This window comes from Lepus europaeus, chromosome 1 (genome assembly GCF_033115175.1).
Source record: "Lepus europaeus isolate LE1 chromosome 1, mLepTim1.pri, whole genome shotgun sequence".
Classification (NCBI taxonomy): Eukaryota; Metazoa; Chordata; class Mammalia; order Lagomorpha; family Leporidae; genus Lepus; species Lepus europaeus.
In genome coordinates this window covers 9,605,203-9,626,131 of record NC_084827.1, presented here as the reverse complement: position 1 = coordinate 9,626,131, position 20,929 = coordinate 9,605,203, and the positions used below count along the sequence as shown (strand labels likewise).

General features: G+C 41.2%; 1 protein-coding gene across 1 annotated transcript in view; it reads right to left on the bottom strand.

Annotated features, from left to right (window-relative positions):
* Positions 1 to 20,929, bottom strand: part of CNTNAP2 (contactin associated protein 2) — a 1,725,059-nt gene that overhangs the window by 226,853 nt on the left and 1,477,277 nt on the right. Inside the window, exon 18 of the mRNA XM_062195064.1 lies at positions 4,318 to 4,554. Within this exon, the coding sequence (XP_062051048.1) occupies positions 4,318 to 4,554 (237 nt within the window). The remainder of the gene's footprint in view (positions 1 to 4,317; positions 4,555 to 20,929) is intronic.

Sequence of the window (20,929 nt, the reverse complement as noted above, 5' to 3'; positions counted from 1 at the left end):
CAGAGCCTGTATTTCCAACAAGATCATATCCTGAGGTTCCAGGCAGACATGAATTTTGGGGGGACGCCATCTGACCCACTGTAGCATTCAACTACAAAAGTTAAACACAGGAACTGCTGTAGCTGCTGCGTTTCTCTTAGTTTCCTTCTTTAAAAGCACAGAAAACGTCTAAAACTATGGTGCTATCATCCAGGTAGTAATAAAAATGACATTGATAATGATAAAACTATTGAGTGTTTTGGGGTTTGACTACCTAAGAAGGAACAGGTTTGGTGAGGGAAGAGCCTCTTGGCAGCTCTTCATTTGGTCCTCAGTGGCGTTCCACAATAATCCTGGGGATGACAGCCCCTCATTGAGATTGGTCTGATCTTCTCCTCCTGGAAACATCCGTGGATTACACAAAGGGCTGTCAAGGAATTCTGCCATGAAATGGACCTGTGTCAACCGGGTTACATGACTGCTAGTTGGTGCACATCCAGGGAAGATGGGACATTGCCCATTTATCTGTAGATGGAGGAAGGGACAGGATATGGGATCTAGCTAGAAGGTTTCCAGAATGTTCTTGTGCTGTCTTCAAAACATGAAATGTTCCCCAGTCTGCACTCCTGTTTAAGAAGCAAATAGTTCTGAGAGAACTAACACCTTAACTGGCAATAAAAATCTTTATGGATCCAGTTGAAAAAGGGCTCTGAGAGAAATTTTTGATAAAAAATTTGGACAGCAGGCAGGAGTTTCTAGAATATATCAAGGTGACTCAAAAAGTTTGTGGAAAATGGATTTGAAAGATTATTATTTTGGTGCAAAAATTTTTGAAATCCATGCATAGTTTTTTCATAATATGCACTTTGCATGGACTTTTTGATTTATCTTCATATCATTTTCCTGGGGGTGGGGAGGGTGATAGTGGCTACAAATGCATCATCTATTAAGCAAGAGAATCATCATGAGAGACCTGCTGGAATTCAGTCCTGTCGTCCCAAATTCCGTGAAGTGGCAGCTCATGATAACTGGATTTACAAATTCAACCATGTACTCAAGCAAAAGAAAGGGAGTAAGTATGGAATACAGAGAGCCAGAAACAGAGATAAAGACAGAGTGTGTTCACAGAGGGAAAGAAAAGGGAGAAGAGAGAGGAGAGGTAAGTGGAGGAGGAATAGAAGAAGGAGCAGCATGGGGAGGAAGAAACAGAGAATGTAACAGTGTGCACTGTTTGACTGCCGTTCTCCTAATGGACTAATCCCATGCAGGGGAGAGACCTGTATGATCTGTCCCCCTGGGCTGTGTTGGGTCTCAACCTGTCCTAGTGTGTGAGCTGCTCACAGGTGTCCCATGTTCTCATTTTTGAAGGTGGCTCCAGTTCCATTGCCCACCTAAAGGGCGACTGCTACAGATGCTTGTGGAGAAATGGGCTCTGTTAAGTGCATTGAGAGAGATGGATTTTCAAGGGTAATTTAATTAAATGCAATTTTCACCTGACATGCTTCTCCTTTCCAGATAGTTTAATTAGCTTGTACAATAATTTCTAGTTAATAGCTAGATATCTTCTGAACAGAGATAGTTAATCCTCAAATGCCTAAAGAAGTCCACCTCCTACTTTTGCTTTTCCAAAGGAGGAAAAAAGATGATTAAGTTAGAAGAAATACATTATTGTGTAAAGATTAGAAAACACAGGAAAGCAGAACACAGATTTTTAAAATAGAGGTATTTTTATCCTCCTGTAAAAATTAGCCACAGTTAATGTTTTGGTGTATATTCTCACAATTTGTTTTCACCATCTCTGTGTGTGAGCACATGTGTGTGTGTTTTAATTTTTAATGAACATGATGTTAGGCTGTGTGTGGAAGGTTGAGACATGTTTCATTGACTTAGCACAATACTGGGAACACTTTTTCACATCCACATGCATGGATCCTACTAACAAAAGGGAGGCCAGAGAGAACTTTAACAGGGCTTTCATTGGCCAGTGACTGTGGCTGCCCTCCCCAGAGGCTGAGCTGTTTTGCTGCAGTACCAGTGTGCAGGCAGGGTCACGGGGACTGCTGTGCAGGTGCTGAGTTCCTAGGTGGTGAGATCCACAGTGGAGGAAGCACCAGGCTGGGAAAGCTGGAGGGAAGGTACCCCTGGTCCATGCAGGAGCCTGCCTTGGCGCACAGGGAGCCTTCCTGGATGGCTACACCACTCCTCTGAAGCACAGTCCTTCCCCCAAGTTAGGAAGACACTTTGACTCAGAAAGATGCTCAGAAATGCTTTCCAAGCACATTTTGCAGTTATTAATTTTAATTTTTGATTCAAGCTACTAATTGAATCAAATGCAAATTCACCCAGCCAAATATATTAAAAGAAAATTTAGACTCTTCATGTAAGTCTTTTGAAACAATGTCAAAGGAAACACCACAGGAATTATTTAGTCTTAGCTCCAATACTGGTTGAACTGAAGGGTCTATACTCATGCCTTTTTACTTGTGTATATTGCCTATTAACCCCGGAGGTTTTGTGAGCTCTCGTGCTTAACCTTACTGTCCAAAAATAAGAGGGTTGTGATTTCCTTTAAATTGCTGCTTCTGTAGTGGAATGTTCCAGGCAATAGTGCTTACTTGATTGCATTCAGACGTTACTTTGGCAAAGGAATGACTGCATTAAATTAGCATCAAACACAATGACTGGTAATTGCAAGACTGTCATTTCTACAAGTACAAAATTAATGTGTCCTGCAAACCCATTCCATTGTATGCTACAGGAAAATCAGGGAACCGTGTTGTTCTGGGCAGAAAAACGTACTGTCATAGTACTGTTAATATGCCATGGTGTTATTGAGCAATGGAGTACCTTTCTACCTTTGTTGTTGTCTTGTGCTCATTCTTCAAACCCTGCCCGATCCAATTTGTATGCTCATATGATAGCACTGCCAGACAGTAGCCTGAATGTACGGAGAATGTGATGGAACAATTCCCTCTTCTGTGTATGCCATCCTGTGTGAATAATGCCAGTGCAAACAACCCTCCATTTATTCATGAGAGAATGAGTAGGCCACTTATGTAAAGCTTCTTATTAAGAGATGCATCGACCATTTACAGAAAACTTTACCCAAATGCTATACATTCATTTAGGACGAGAAGAGTGATTTACATGCATTTCAATTGCAGCTTGGGAAAAGTGCCAATTTCTTTTCTCTTCATGCCTCTTGTTTACATATGGGAAATTAAGCCAACTGAACAATAGAGTGAATTTCTCCTAGTCTTGCAGGATCACAGGGTGTATCCTAAATGACAATATGCATATGTGTTGGGCTCTTGAATTCTGCTCACTGGCTCTGCAGAATTCATTGGGAATTAAAGGAACATTTCAAAATTAAAATAACACAGTAATGAAAGATGCTCAAAGCTGACTAATTGATGTGGTATTTCAGCTTAGCTTAGGCTGAGAACCACTTACCAAGGCATCCCGAGTAAAAGTAAAAATGGTGATAGTAATGACAATAACTGACCAAAGAAGCTGTTTTGTGAATATAGCTTGAATCCAGTTCCTTAGCAACTGGTTGCATTGGCTGAAGCACTGTAACAGCTGATCAAGGATCCTGATTTGGGAGGGTCTGGCCTGTGGCCCCTTTCAGAAACTAGTTATTTATTTATTCTCATTTTATTTGAAAGGCAGAGAGACAATGAGAGAGAGAGAGAGAGAGAGAGAGAGAGAGAGAGAGAGAGAGACAGACTGATTGAGCTCCATTTGCTGGTTCATTTCAGACGTGGCTGCAATGACCAGGGTGCAGTGAAGCCAAAGCCAGGAGCAAAGAGCTTCAGCCTGGTCTGCCACATGGGTAGCAAGGACCAAACACTTAGACCGTCCTCTGCTGCTTTTCCAGGCCATTGGTAGGGAGCTGGATCAGAAGTGTGGTAGCTGGAACTCGGAACGGCAATGCCGACATTGCAGGAAGCAGCTTAACCTGTCATGCAACAATGCTGGCCCCTAATACAGGTGTTCTAATATAGAAGCAGGATTCCCAAGTAGCAGCTAACGCCACCCCCCACCTCTCCCCGAGACCACGTATTTTGTCACTCATGAGAATTCTACAAGCCTGTTTACTTTGTAATGCACCAGTCAGTGAATAACTTGCTTGACTCTGGAGAAAAGTCTGTATTTCACTCAAGGCTACTCTCACGTTATTACACAAAGAAGATTAGTGAATCAGGAAGCTTCCTACCTAAGGAGGGAGAGGAATTCTGGTCACCTTAGCCTCAGAATAAAGTACCTTAAAATTATTAAATAGATAATTTTGTCACAAAAAGATCTGTAAAATTTCTCCTGGAAATTGGTACTTACCTTTGTTGCAAAATGTCCCATCATAGGCTGTGTTAGTGCAATCGCAGGAGTACCCATGGTATTTCTCTATGCATTTGCCTCCATTTTCACAGTTCGTTCCATAACTGGTGCAGTGGCCGGAGCATCCCGATTTGAAGCCGGATGTGACTTTGGCTCTTTCCTCCAGGTCAAGGGTCACCCCATTCATCCTCAGGGAGCGAATGCAGCCCAGGAAGCCTTGTTGCCCTCCAGCGCCACCTGGGAACAACAGATGGCATGGAGCTCACATAAAGTAAACTTGACCATGGCTTCTGAGATAAGACTGCCAAATGCATCTGGTATTGTCATGTCTAAGTCAGGCCTGTTTAAACAGAGAAAGTTGAAGCTTTTCTCCTTTAGGCAATAATGCCTAATTAAAATAGACTCTTTTCCAAGAAGTAATACATTTGCTACAGAAATAAAATATTTGGAGATACTCAAAAATTGAATAAGCTGTTTTGGAAGTTTAATTTGGATTCCTCTAAGAAAAGAGGTTTATAGAAATCCCTAGTTTTTTTTGTTCTTTATTCTCACGACACTCAGTTCTATACTATTATCTATGAAAAGAAATATAAAAAGGCAGAGAGACATGAATATGTTCGTATGGTTAACAAGTCAATTAGTCAGAAGGCATAAATCCATTTGAAATGTGATTGTACATCTTGGTTGTTGTCTCATGAAATGCTTTGAAGTTCACATTGAGGGTCTTCTATCCAGAGCGTCTTGTCTGGGGGTGGGGGTTAGAAGTTGGAATTAATAATTTCACACAGAGGTCACTACACTATATTTATTACCAGGTCAGGTTAGATTTCATTGCCTTTGTCTAAATGTCACTGGAAGACATATAGCACTGGGAGCACATTTGCTATGATTTTTTGAAGTTATAGAGTTAGGCTGAGGTTCATGAGCATGAAAATACTAAAATGTTCCTAACAAATTTCATGGAAATATTCATTGGAGCATTATATAGCAAGTGGATTTAATTGTGTCTATAATCTTCTTAGCTATGATTTTAAAGCAGCTAATATAAAATTTATAGATACGTCTATATATTAGAGTTATAATTTTTCTGGAAACTAATCTAAAATGAACGGTAGGCAGAATTACTGAAGGAAGTATTTGATAAGGATTTAGAAAAAAAGATACTATGTATAAAAATGAAGCCCAAGATGCTCTCTGACTGAGGTTCTGATCCAGGTGCTTTACTAAGCACCTCATATGGTCCTTGCACAACCTGTCAAGGCAAGCATCATATTATCCCCATTGTACATACGGAGAAGACGAGGCTTAGAGAAGAAGTCTACCCAAGGACTCGCAGCTCCCAAGTGGCAAAGTTGCATCAGGTGTGTCTATTCCACAGTCTAAGAGCTCACACTTGTTCTGTGCTAACCATCTAATACACACAAAGAACTTTTAGGTCAAGGGTTGCTAGAAGTATGTATTTCTGAGATATAGATTTGGGTGTCTTGAAAAATGATAGGGTTGGGTAAGATTGGTAGGCTGGGGATTGATTCTGGTCACTTATTCTGTTATCCAGAGAAAAAGTGTGCAATCTAGCAGACTCATCAGACAGGACTGGCTGAGCAAGGCTTCCGTTTGGGGATGGATTAGCATCATCTTACGTCTGTAAATCCTCCTCCATGACATGGCAAATAAATTGTTCTATTGTCTTTTTAAACCCAAGCCTGCAATTCTCTTGTTGGGTAGTATATCCATTTGAATGATGATTCTCCAGGGACTATTTTATTTTTATAAAGCATTTGACTACAAGATAATTGAAGAGAGTCCAATGCCCTTTTTGATCAAAGTTATAAGGTAGTAGATGGCAAAATAAGTTGTTAAAACAACTACTTTGAAGGCTTTTCCATTTTGCCATCTGCCTCTCAGTCAAGCTTCACACCTCTGTGCTGACAAGAATTAGGGCCTTCGCCTGATTTGGAAGAATTTCAACCCATTACTCACTCACTGTGTGCTAGAATTTCAATTTGGCTTCTATCATTTTAGCTGCTGTGGCTTTTGTTCTTGTAAGAAGAGATTTCCAAAAGGTCTTTTATTAAATAAGTGCCTAGCTATTTGAATTTTTATCACTAGTCACTTAAGACAATTAAATCCTATCAAAATATGCTGAGATTTTTAAATAATTATTTTTAGATAGCTCCCTCTCCTTTGCCTGATTACCAATGTAATAATTTTTCACTGTGGAGGCCACAAACACACTGAGAAACAAAATACAAAAGGGAATCTGTAATATTATTTAAAACTACTTTCCTTTTAGGGAACAACCTCTTCTACTTTAACCTAAGAACATGCATACGTGTAAAAACATAAAAGAAGAAATTAGATCATAATACACATATAGTTTTAAAACTTATTTTTTTGCTCTTAATATCTTGAGACATTTTCCAAACAACACTTGTAGAATAGGATGTCCTGTGGAACATCTGCATTGTACCCCATTCTCTGAATGCACTGTCACTTATTTTGCCCTTCCACTGTCATCACACATTGAAGTCTGTCTGATTTCCATTTTACATGATATTGTAAGAATATGATGCTTGTAAAGGCCTTTGCAGATCTGTTAACTTTTTCCTTGGCATTTATTAATTACATTCAAAGTATATTTACTGGCTACAAAGGTATAAACATTTCAAGAGCATGTGAAGTTCATTTTCCTCTAAGAAGAATTTACTGATAAATATTTCACCAGTAGGGTGTAATCTACACCAATTCTAATACTTGGCAGCATCTTTTTGAATTTATACCATTTCAATTGACTGTGGACAAAAGAGCTCACTGTTTTACTTTGCATTGCTTCAAGTACTGTAAGTTGAATAATTTTTATGTTTTCCTTATTACTGTTTCTTTATCTCCTTTGCCTTTGAGGAGAAAAGGAAAGAGTATATTTCTTATTAATTGGTGATATTTTTGGCTTTAACTCATTGTTATACATTTTGCAGCTATACCCTTTCAGTCTGTGTTTTTTGACTTATTTATGGTATTTCTTTGTCCCTATGAATTATTTGCATGGCTATGTAGCCACATCTGTTGACCTTACATATGTGATTTCAGCCTTTGATACCAGGCTCATAAAGACGTTCTCCTGCTCAAATATAATATAATTATTCAATTATCTATTCTACTACTTTTGTGATTTTACTTCTCTTAACATTTGAAACTTTAGCCTACCTGGGATATATTTAAATTTGGAAATAATTTGTATTCAATGGATATTCAGTACCCATTGAGAGTTTGAAGAAGGGATATTTCTGGACTCTGTAAGTAAATGTCACTATGACAAAGAATAGAGATTTTAAAAGGGTCAGGTGGTAGATCAAATGAATCTAGATTAGCTCATGCTTTTATTAGATTACAAAGGCACACATTTAGATCCACGCATGTGTAAGTGCATATGGGGGTCATTCCAGAAAGGATAAATTTAGGGGACAGAGTTATCTGACTCTCAATCTGTCTTGGTTCTGTGGTCCTTCCAAGGTTTTGCATGCATCTGTTTATCTTCCTGCATGTGTCTCCCTCTCATATTTTGATCCTAGTTAGTCATGTGGCTTTCATCAAATCATTTAATCTTTCTCAGTATCAGTTTTCCCACCCATACCAAAGGAGATTGAACTAGATGACATCTCCAGTTCCTCCTAGTTCTAATGCCTGGAGCCTACGATTTACAACCTTTTCCTCTGCTAATATATACCTGTATCTCTTTTAAAAAATATTTAATTAATTTATATAAAATGGGGAGAGAGAGGGAGAGGGACAGAGACAGCAAGAGAGGGAGAGTGAGTAAGAGAGGGAGAGAGAGCAAGAGAGGAGAGCGAGAGCGAGAATGCGAGAGCGAGCGAGAGAGAGAGAGAGAGAGAGAGATGGAGAAAAATGTTCCAACTGTTACATTTCTGCAACAGCCAGCATTGGGATAGGCTCAAGCCGGGAACTCAGAATTTAATCCAAGTTTTTTGTGTGAGTGGCAGGGATCCAAGTACTTGAGCCACCACTTGCCACCTCCAAGGATGTACATTAGCAGGAAGTTGGAATGGAGGAGCCAGGATTTGAACCATGTAGTAGTGTGTGCAATACGGGATGTGGGTGTTCCAAGTGGCAACTTAGACCCTGCACCATATGCCTACCCCATGTGTTTCCCTCTTTACATATAGTTAAACACTCTCAATTTCTTTCTCATTTTGTTTTCCTTTTTCATATTACTATGTGATTTATTTCTTTTTCTTTTTTAAAAGAAAACTGGCTGTAACAGATTTGTATTTCTAATTTGTATTTCTTGCATTCATTAAACAAGTGTATTCCCGCTTCTTAATTTTTATAGTAGGTGAGTGGGATGCCATTTCTTTTTATATAAATGCAACCTAAATAAATTAAGCTCTTTTCTGACTTTGATTTATTTAAATGGGTCAGTGAGCTAGAAAGAACTTTTCCGGAGCTAGTCAATATGAATAAAAATCTTTTGTCCTGAAAATGGTCATTATATATTATGCAAAATATGTTAACACACTAGAACCAGTGATAATTATTTGAGTTCAACTTCTGTGCTCTAGAGAAATCTTTCTTGGTGACAAGTGTCATACGTTTAAATAATAGGTCTTCAAGCAAAAATGCCATTTAACCTTTGTTAATTAGAAAATCAACATATTGTCACTGGGGAGGACCCCTGCCACGCCAGGGCTTCATGCACATTAGTCAGACCTGCGATGATTAGCAACGTGAGGTGTAGGTTTAATTTGTAAATCATTTTTGTATGTGAAATGCTATGCAAGTATTGCAATTAAAGATTAATTATGAAAGTGCTGTAACAACCCATAATGAATAACACAATCCTCAAGTGCACAGAGGATTGGGACAAAATAATCAGGTGTTCCACTAAACAATAAGGGTGAAAATAGTGATGGAGAGAAGTTACAAAAACTACACTGTCTTTAGACTCAGATCTTCGTACGTTTCCTAAGGAGATTTTGTTTCTTTAAAAAAAATAAAAATTGTTTATTTATTTTATTTGAAAAGCAGAGAGTCAAAGAGAGAAAGAGAACTCTTCTATCTGCTGATTCATTCCTCAAATGCTCACAACAGCTGGGGCTGTGCCAGGCTGAATTCAGGACCTCGAAACTTCATCCATGTATCTGATATCGGCTGCAGGGAGCCAAGTACTTGAGACATCAGCTGCTGCCTCCCAGAGTAGACATCAGCAGGAAGCTGGATTGGAAGTAGAGCCAGGACTTGAACCTGGGCACTCGACATGGGATTTGGATGTCTCAACCACTGCATCAAATGCCTGTTCCTTCTAAGGAGCTTTCTAGGTAGCATCTTTGGCCAGAGAGACCAGCCACTCATTTGCCATAGAAATGAACTACACTGAAACCCACATAGATGCAACTAACTTTTCTACTCACAAAATATTTATTTCATGTCTACTATGGGCAGATCTTGCTTTAGATGTTTTGTATGTTTGTGTTATGGTAATGGAGGAACGTACAAAAAAGTCTCTGCCTTTGGGTCCGGGGTTGTGGGACAGTCGATTAGGCTGCCACTTGTGAGGCTGACATTTCATATATGAGTGCTGGTTCAAGTATCAGCTGCTCTACTTCCAATCTGGCTCCCTGCTGCTGTGCCTGGGAATGCATCAGACGATTCTCCATGGATGCCTGTCACCCATGAGGGGAAACAGGATGGAGTTCTAAGCTCCTTGCATCAGCCCAAGTAAACCACCAGATGGATGATCTCACTCTGTCACTCTGCCTCTCCTCTCCTCCCTCATTTCCTTGTTTCCTTCCTTCTTTCTTTCTATCATCTACCATCTATCTATCCTCTATCATCTATCTCTATCTCTATCATCTATCATCTATCTATCATCTATCATCTATCTATCTCTATCATCTCTCATCTATGTCTATCATCTATCTATCTATTTCTCTATCTATCTATTTATCATCTCTCTCTATATATATCTAATTACTTATCTACCTATCTACCTTTAAAATAGCTCTCTGCTCTTACAGAGCTTATTGTTTCACAGGGGAGAGATCAATTTGACAATAAACTCAACAAGTAGATCAAATATGTTGGGTGTTAAAAGATAGAAACTATTATAGGGGAACAAAAAAGTCAAGCAGGTTAAGTGGGATTTAGAGTTATACTGGGGAGAGGGAGTTGCCATTTTAAGTAGGGCGGTTAGGATAAGCCCCACTGGGAAACAGACAGGAAGAAAATATATGAGCATTTCACGGAGAGGGGGCACTGCCCGGCAGATAGGAGAGGCAGAGGATAGGCAGTGATGAGAATGGCTGCAGGAGGCTCAGAAGGACAAAACCTCTGATCAGTGCTTAAGTGTAAGGTGCCGCAAAAGGCATTTCTACGATGGATGAAACATGCTTCGTGCCTGCAGGTTAATACAGATGTCAGCACAGAAAGCCACACTATGATGCAAGGCACACTTGACATGTGGGAGGCAGCAAGCAGGAACGACGAAGGCATGAACTGCGGTCCTAAAGCTCTGATTTTGCACATTAGCTCTGCTGCTCACTGCCTGTGTGGTCTTCCCAGGTCCTCCTGGGGGCTCGGTCTTCTTATGTGTAATACTGTTATAAGAATATGCTCCTTGCAGGGGCATAGTAAGAACAGGCAATAATACACCTCTTTGCACTAATGCTCAGTTAATGATAGCTGCTATGTTGATGACTATTATTGAGTGTAAGCAAAATTCTACAGAAGCACAGAGTAAGTTAACACAGCTAAGACAATGAATGTACACAAAGCTGATGCCAGAGGTATCATGAATGTTACGGACTGTATTATTTCCTTGGAAAGTACAGAGTGAGGATAGGTGTTGTCTCTTTCTTGCCTGCTGTGGAAGACTGTTTCTGGATTGGGGGAGCTCTGAGAGGGAATAGGGGCCTTGAACTTGGGACTAGAATGGCATGAAACATCATGGGAAACAGAAATGCTGCTTCTCTGTGTCTAGGTAGCCTATCCCTACTTTAGCTTTTCTGCATGGCAACCATAGCTGTCCTGGGTAGGTGAGGCGGCAAAGGCAACGACAAGGGGTGCTAGAGTTTGAATAAGATTTCAATCTCCAGCTCATACAGACATTTAAACCCCACAGTCAAATAAGTTAATGGCGCCAATTATGGTGATGGGGCACTGGACTTTCTGGGAAGCCATTGGGTTCTGGGGGCACTCCCTAGAAGGTAGTTATCATAAAAGAGTTGGTTTTAAGGCCTGAGTTGGCCCAGCCATTCTCTCTCTCTCTTCCTGGCTTACCATGCACTAATTCTATCATCCACTGGCTTATCTGATGCCAGACCGGTGGGGCTTCTCTATCTTGGGCTATGAACCTCTGAAACTGTGAGCCAAAGTAAACCTTCTTCCTTCATAAGTAGTTTCTTTTGGGTATTTGTTATAGTGACATAAAGCTGACTAATAAAACAAGGGTGCTTCAAAAGTTCAGAAAAACTGGAATTAACAGATATAAAAAATAATTTTGAAACCCATGCACAGCATTTTTTTTTTTGACAGGCAGAGTGGACAGTGAGAGAGAGAGACAGAGAGAAAGGTTTTCCTTTACTGCTGGTTCACCCTCCAATGGCCACTGCGGCTGGCACGCTGTGGCTGGCACACTGTGCCGATCTGAAGCCAGGAACTTCTCCTGGTCTCCCATGTGGGTACAGGGCCCAAGGACTTGGGCCATCCTTCACTGCACTCTCGGGACACAGCAGAGAGCTCGACTGGAAGAGGAGCAAGCGGGACAGAATCTGGTGCCCCGACTGAACTAGAATCCAGTGTGGCAGTGCTGCAGGCAGAGGATTAGCCTATGTAGCTGCGGCGCCTGCCCCTTGCACAGCATTTTTTCCCGTTAACTTTGTGAAGATCCCTTGTATGTGTTAGCTTGGCTTGTCCTCCCAGAGTTGCAGGTACTGGGTCTGCTGTTCCTCCTGCTCTGTTTGCTAATATTGTCTCTTAGATCTTGATTATCAACTTCAACTTATTTTGAAAAACCTCTGACATCAGTGCAGGTGTGTAAAAATAAAACCCCATTATCTGGATAACTGAGAACCTCAAAATGGCCAGGAGTCATCAGTGGTAGAGGAGCTAAAGGAGATTGGTCCCCATTTTTCAGTGCACAGCTGTGTGGTTGACAACTATTGATCAGTGATACTTTTGTCAGCAAGATATTGGGCACATACTGAAAAGAAACTAACACACTCAGGGAACTGGGGTTTGGAAAATTGCCTTCAGATAATGCTCATGAGTGATCTTTCATAACTCGATTCAATAGGATGGATTTCTATTTAAGTTCATCATCATGCTTGGATTTTCTTATATTGCCAGAGTAAAGGACATGCAGAATTATATGAACCCAAACCACAAAAACTGGAAGAAAACTTTACAATAGGACAAGCATGGGGCCAGTGCCGTGGCACTCTAAGTTAATCCTCCACTTGCGGCACTAGCATTCCTTATGGACACCGGTTCTAGTCCCGGTTACTTCTCTTCCAGTTCAGCTCTCTGCTGTGGCCTGGGAAAGCAATGGATGATGGCCCAAGTCTTTGGGCCCCTACACCCATGTGGGAGACCAGGAGGAGGCACCTGGCTCCTGGCTTCGGATGGGTGCAGCTCCGGCCATCGCGGCCACTTGGGGAGTGAACCAACGGAAGACAGACCTTTCTCTCTGTCTGTAACTCTGCCTGTCAAATAAATAAATAAATAAAAATCTTTAAAAAATTAGGACAAGCATGATAAATATTAGCTATTTAAAAAGCTAATATTAATTGTCCCCTGGGCATACAAACCATTGTTCCAAAACCTCATGTATTTTAACTCTCAGAGCTTACTATGATCTCTATTTTCCCTATGAGGAAACTTAGGCCCAGAGAGATAATATGCTCAGTGTTGCTGGTGAGTGGCCAGAATTCAGCCAGACTCTCTGGCTTTTAAGTCTGCAGCCCTCCAATGCTATTGCTGCCAATCGGACTTCTGGACACGCATCAGATGAGGTTTCTTCTTCTCCTACATCTAACATGTTTCCAAGCATTGCTGTGCTTCGATATGGAAAATGAGGGTAGGCTGATTAGTACCTGAGATGAGGCGTTTGCGACTTCAGAGGGAAATGCATGCCTACACTGATCTCTGGGCCAATAAAGAAGAGACATTTCTTTGATGCTATCACTGAAGTCATTATTTTTTCTTAGGGCAAAAGCTTCACATTACAACTGAGAAGGCAATGCAGTGATCAGCTTTGCCACTAGGTGGTGGGCAGATGATCCTACGCTCAGTTCAATAGCACAGCTGCAGGCAGTGGACCTACAGAGGGACCTACAGCTCCCCCCAAGTCCCCTACAGAAGCAGAGGTATGAGAGCATACAGTGCCAAACGACTTCCAGAAGCCCATGGCAAATGTGTATTATGATTCACAAACCTATTTCAGATCCAAATGATAAATTATTCACAGGTACCTTAGTAAACTGCAATGCAAACTCAAACTTTGAATACATAAGCTTAGAATTCCAAATATTTCTTTTACAGATGTCTGTATGTTGTTGATCCGATTATACATCCTGCTGGTGAGTTCATCTTTGAAGCAAAACAAACATCTTTCTGCTGGTCTTAAGACTTCCCTTCCCTGCCTGCTCTCTTACTACCTGTCTTTTTTTTTTTTTTTTAACTTTCATTTAATAAATTTAACTACCTGTCTTTTGAGGTCTTTTTTTTCAAACTACTGTATCCAATCTCTTTCACCCAGAGTCAGGAGTCCCCAGTGCTGTTGCTCCTCTGGAACCTTGTTCTCTTATTGCTCAGACTCTGCCCTTCACACCAGCCTTTGTAGGTATAAACCCCGGATCAAGGCTGGACTGATGGGGGCAGCCAAAATAGCTCAGTTGGGAGAGCATTAGACTGAAGGCTGCATTGATGAGTCTGGGAGCGGTCGGCACAGCTCTGATAACCAACGCTCCCAGACATATGGACTCTCTAAGGCCAAAGGGTAGGGAAAAAATAACAGAAGCTTGGAGACTGAGAAGATGGGGAAGGAGAGGACAATTAGCAGCGAGCCTGAGAGAGAAGAACGGTGGCATGTTTTGGGGTCAGGATCTGGAGGAGTGCATGGTTACAAATGTTAAATAATACTAGGAAGGAAGGAATACCAAGGAAGATAAGACAGCAATGAAAGGCCATTGGATTTGATTATTTTTGAGGCAAACACTTTAATGTAGAAATGAGATGCTTATTTAAAAAAAATTCAGGCTTGCATTTTTAAAATTTATTTATCTGAGAGGGAAGTATGTGTTGGGAGAGAGAGAGCTACATTCCTTTCTACTAATTCACTCCTCAAATGCCCACAAATGACAAATTGGTGAGGAGATGAACCCAGGAGCTGGGCAATCAATTCAATCCAGATCTCCCCCAGGTATGGCAGGGCTCCAATAACTTGAGCCATCATCGCTATCTCCCAAGGGGTGCATTAGCAGGAAGCTGGAGTCAGGAGCGAGAGCTGGGCCTTGAACCCGGGCACTAAGTGGGATGCAGGCATCTTAACTGCTGGTCCAAACATCCACCCCAGACACTTATTAATGAGGAAGTAAGCAGTGAGATAATAGATTTAGTGAGTATAGACATATCAGGATTTAAGGAGCATCTTCAGCAGAAATGTGTGCTCTCTGGGTGGGAGGGAAGTCTTTGGAAATCATGTGTATGGTGTGAGGTGTTAAGGGACACTTAGCGTAGTAAAAGTCTGAGATGTATGGTAGCAGTAGAGGTTCTACCTCTAACACAGGAATATTCGTATCCTCAGTCTCCTGAGAGAAGCACAGTTTGGGTCCCAACCTTTTGTGTCTTCCTCTTGGGTAGAAAATAGTGGAGAAAGCATGTGGTGATCTCAAGAGAATGAACATGTGCTCACGAGTCCAGATGACAAGACCTCCAAGGACCGCAAACGCCAGGAAAGAACAGCAGCAGACAGCACAATCTGTGTTTGGAAAGGCCGCATCAAGGAAAGAGCAGAAAAAGTGCAACATTCACACAGTGGACATAACCACAGTGCTGACAGGAAGTAACAGAAACACAGATACCATGACACTTTTGTGATACTGCAATCATGGGGTGCTGACAGACTATCAGGGATATGAACTGATTGGAGACACCAAAATGAAAAATAGCCCTAATTGTTGAAATGAGGATTTCCTTGGAAGAACTGAATAACAGAATATATAGAGACAAAGAACATTCTTGTGGGCTGCAATCTGGGGTCAACAAACCTTCCCTGAAGGCACCAGGAAAGGATGTGGAGATGAAAAGAACAAGAGAAAAGTCCAGAGCTATGGAGAATCACACAGAGGTGTCGACAGAAGAGTAGCAGGCAAGGGACTGTTTGGATACGTAATGGCTGAGGGCCTGCATGGTGGCCCAGTGGGTTAAGCCACTGCTTGTGATGTTGTCTGCATACTTTATCAAAGAACTGGTTTGAAACCCAGCTGGTTTGCACTGAATCCAGCTCCCTGCTAATGTATCTAGGAAGGCAGTGGATGGTGGCCCAAGTACTTGTGTCTCTGCCACCCATGTGGGAGTCCTTATCGTGTTTTGGGCTCCTGGCTTTGGCATGGCCCAGCCATGCCCATTGTGGCCATTTGGGGAGTGAACTAGTGGATAGAAGATCCCTGAGTCACATGTGTCTCTCCTCCTCTTTATCACTCTGCCTTTCAAATCAATAATTTTTTTTAAAAGAAATAATGAGTCGGAATTTTCTAGAATAAGGAATAACAGATGTATGGAAGGGGCTTGTAAAGTGCTACACAGTGTAGATAGGAAAAAAAAAGGAACTAAAACACCACCAACATCTACAGCTTTGGATCTTAACCTGAGACCCACAGCCCCTGGAACCCACATCCAGGAATCAGACTTGACAACAGGATGGAAGAACATTACATTGTATCTTTTGTTTTAATCAAATAAAACATTATTCTGGAAAGAGGGACAAAGACTTCCCCAGACTGCAGAGAGATCCATGGCCCCAAAAGGATTAAGAACCCTGTGTCAGGATGAAGTTCAGACACAGAAAACAAGGAGAGCGTCCCAAAGGTTTACAGAGACAAGACACAGCAGTAAAAAGTACATCAAACTTTTCAAAGTAACTCTGGCTACTAAAAACAATCAACTCATTTCTTTAGAGGGTTGATTTAAATATAAGAAGCAGTGAAGATATTTCATGGATCAAGGTCTCAGAAGGATTCCACTCGGAAGTCTTAAACATGTGCTCTTCATTTGGGATGCTGTTAGCAACACCTGCAGCCCAAACTGGAAGGCGCCTGGGTTTGAGTCCTGCCTCTGCTTCTGATTCCCAGTTTCTCTTGACTCACTTCCTGGGATGCAGCTGGTACTGGGACAAGTTCTCGGGGCCCTGCCAGCAATGTGGAGGCCTCAACTGAGTTCCAGGCTTTGGCCTGGCCCACTCTGGATATGTAGATATTTGGGGAATGAATCAGGGAATTGAAGAGCTCTCCGTCTCTGTTTCTCTGCTTTTCAAAAAATAAATGAAATAAATAAAATATACTGATGTCCAGGCTCTACTCCAAGAGATTCTAATTTATTAGGCCTGGCATCAATAAAAAAATGTTCTTGAATAAAAAGGAAACTCAAGCTAGGAGGAGGTAATAAGATATAAGAAATTAGAATAAGTGAAAAGAAAAATTTCACAAATATTAATGTTTTTTAATAAGCATTTATAAATGAATTTAGTCATATGACGCACCAGATAAAGCGATGGATGAGTATGGCAGGTAGTATGTGGAGGGGGCAGGTCAGCATGCGCTTGGACTTGTGTCTTACTTAGAAGAACACAGATTTGGGGCTGGCACCATGGTGTAGCAGGTAAAGCTGCTGCCTGCAGTGCCAGCATCCCATATGGGCACTGGTTTGAGTCCCGGCTACTCTACTTCCGATCCAGCTCTCTGCTATGGCCTGGGAAAGCAGTGGAAGATAGCCCAAGACCTTGGGCCCCTGCACCCATGTGGGAGATCCAGAAGAAGCTCCTGGCTTCAGGTAGGCCCAGCTCTGGCCATTGCAGCCATCTGGGGAGTGAACCAGCTGATGGAAGATCTCTTTCTCTGACTCTGCCTCTCTGTAACTCTGCCTTTCAAATAGGTAAGTAAATTCTTTAAAAAACGAAGAGCATAGACATTGATATGCCTTCATGAATGATAGGGAAAAAGCATAAGTGGGGGTCTTAATGTTAGGGGTAGCTGCCAGAGGAATGAACATAGAGTCCAACTTTCCAATCAGTAGAATACAAGTTTATCAACACAAAGTGGACTGGAGTAGACAAACAAAACATAAGAAATTGAAATGCAAGCAAAGCACAACCACAGAAATATTCCCCTGTATAACTGCAGTTACAATACATGAATAAAAAAGAGATTCTCAAGTTGGAATTTTAAAAAGACTCAGCAATATGATGTCTAAGAAAACATCAGCAATATGATGTTTTAACAAAAGGATACAAATGCATACAAAGACAACAGGCAAATATAAATAACTATAAGAAGGCTAGACAGAAAATTCTGTGATGAAAAACATAAGGAAGAGAGATGAAAATTACATACTGTGTAAGAAATAAATTAAGGAGATTATGAACACATAAAAATGGCAAAATAGCCTTATGTTATGCAATGCTACCACTGGTAGAACTGTTAAGAGCAATTCAATGAATAATTTAACATATTATTTGTTTATTCGAAAGGTAGAGTGACAGAGGGCGGGGGTGAGGGGGGAGAGAGAGAAAGAGAAATCTTTCATCTGCTAGTTCACTCCCTAAATGACTACAATGGCTAGGACTAAGTCAGGCTGAAGACTAGGAGCCTGGAACTCCATCTGGATCTCTCATGTGGGTTTCAGGCACCCATGCACTTGGACCATCTCCTGCTGCTTCCCCAAGAACATTAGCAGGGAGTTGGGTCAGAAGCAGAGCAGCCAGGCCTCACATTGGCACTCCACTATGGGATGCAGGTGTTGTGGCAGCTTAACTTGCTGAGCCACAACGCTGGCCCCCGATGGATGATGTTTAAGATTTGTACTCAGAAACTGAGAGGCCAAGCAGTACTTAAGAGAATTAGATACAAACACAACCTATGGCCCAGTAATTCTGCTGGCCACACACATATGTACACATGCGTGAGAAACCCAGGCATACATTCACTGAAGGGTTCAGCAGAATTGGAGGAAAACTGGGCATACATTACTAGGGAATGGAATAAATGACATGTGGTATATACACATAATAGAACACTATACACCTGTTCATCAAACTATACAAATAGATCTTAAAACACAGGCTGAGTGAAAAGAATGAGAAACAATGGAATCTGCAACACAATACCATTTGTATAAAGTATGACACATGAAAGGCAATGGCATAGATTTTTAAAAACATACCTATTTGAATAAGTGTACAGGTGGTGAGATTAGAAGCCATATATAAAACACATCCAAATGGGAGCCAGTGAGGGTGAGGGAACGAAATGGTGAAGAAAAATAACAAAGCGAAATTAAAATGAGGAAGCCCATCACTTGTGACAGCAGTACCAAGAAATCCTGCACAACAGGACTGAAAACCAGGCCAGTGAAAGAAGACAGAATAGAGGGAAAGATTTGATGGGAAACAACCCTGTGGACTTGAACTCAGAACTACTAAAATGGGTATCTTTTCCTCTCACTTTCCTGGCGTACCACAGGAAGCATTCGTTACCATGTGACATCTATCCTTTTTGTCATTTGTGTTGCTGACCCCCCCCCCCCCCCGCCTTTGCTACAACATCCTTTTTCTGACAGTATTTACCAGCATGAAGTTTAGGTCAGTCTTTTTGGAAGAATGAGAAAAAATGATGTGAGAGATTATTTGATAAATGTGCTGAAAAAATTTTCCAGATTTGCTGCAGAATTGGTAGTTTATATATTAACATGTCTTCTCTGGACCAACACATTTCAACTGCAATGGAAAACTGGAATGGAAGACCACATGGACCGTGAGGCATTTGCCTATGTGCTATATGAGCAGTTTTATACAGAGCAGGAAACACAGCAATGACCTCTTTCTGGGTTCAAAATATTTCTCTAAAAGCCTTGGTACTTGTAGTCTTTGCGCTAGAAATAAGCAGCTCAGCACCTGTGGAAAGAGGTGGCTCAGAGCCAGCTTTCACTTGAGGCCTCGAATGAGTTTAGAACTGCACTGTCAGTATGATTCTACATGGAGCATATGGAAAGTGAAAGGGAAAATGTGTCTATCATCACCCATTTCATATGTCAAAACCAACTGAAAAATAGCTGGAGTTGGAGCCAGTGCTGTGGCATAATGGATAAAGCCACCTGCTGCAATGCTGGCATCCCGTATGGGTGCCATTTCGAGTCCTGGATGGTCCTCTTCCGATCCAGCTACCTGTTAATGTGCCTGGAAAAGCAATGAAAGGTGGCCCAAGTGCGTGAGTCCCTGCACCCATATGGGAGACCCAGAAAAAGCTCCTGACTCCTGGCTTTGGCCTGGCCCAATCCCAGCTGTTACGGCCATTTGGGGATTGAACCAGAGAATGGAGGATCTCTCTGTGTGTCTCTAACTCTCTAACTCTGCCGTTCAAGTAAATAAAAATAAATTAAAAAAACAACCTGGAATTGCAAAAGAGAATTTGTTTTCAACATGAAAGGACAGGAAACACATACGGAAACTATGAGTGGCTGCCCTTTGCTTGTTGTGGGGCAGGGAGATGGAGCTGCTCTACTTTCAAGAGAGCAGCCAACTCAAGTCGGCCAGCCAAGCAGAGCCTCATGAAAGGTGGTCAGGTTAAGAGGAGGTGCTGACGGCGCTTGTGCTGAAACATGGAGGAGTGAGCCTCCACGCAGGAGCTTCTGTATTGCATTTGCATTTTTGCTTTGCATACAGATTACTGATTTAATTTAGTGCTTTTTAAAACTAGATTTTATCTAGCAAATTATTTTACTTTTAAACTTACAGCAATGATTTCTAATCATGACATCACTCTCTATATCAGGGAAAGAACCAGGGACCAGTTATAGGGTTGGGAGAGAAACTCTTTGCATTAAGTTTCCAGTTAATGTGTCAGCTGCTGCCAAGACAAGACCTTAATTTGCTAACAGGGAGACTGAAAACTACATTTGGGGTCTACACTGATCTGAAATGACGTCTTTCATAAGGTGGTTCTTCTTCTTCTTCTTTTTTTTTTTTTTTCAAATCTGTCACGCTTTATTTCATTTGGTGGTTCTTAGTATAAAAGATATTTCCAAAGATGGCAACTACCAATTTTTAAGAAAAGAATTTCAAAGAAAGATTGCTTAGAAAATACCTTCTTATTTTGGGAACTGGGTAATTTAGCTTTAAATATGAATATTAACTGAGAGAAGCAGCAGAGAAGTAATGAATGCTAACTCAGAAAAGTAACCAAAATGATACAATTCATTTATTCATTTGTTAAACTGTTAACTCGGCAAGTATGCTTGGGCAACTCTGCTCAAGAGTTGGGTGGTCCCTGTTTAATCTCTCTCTTTTTTTAAGATTTTATTTATTTGAGAAGTAGAATTATAGGCA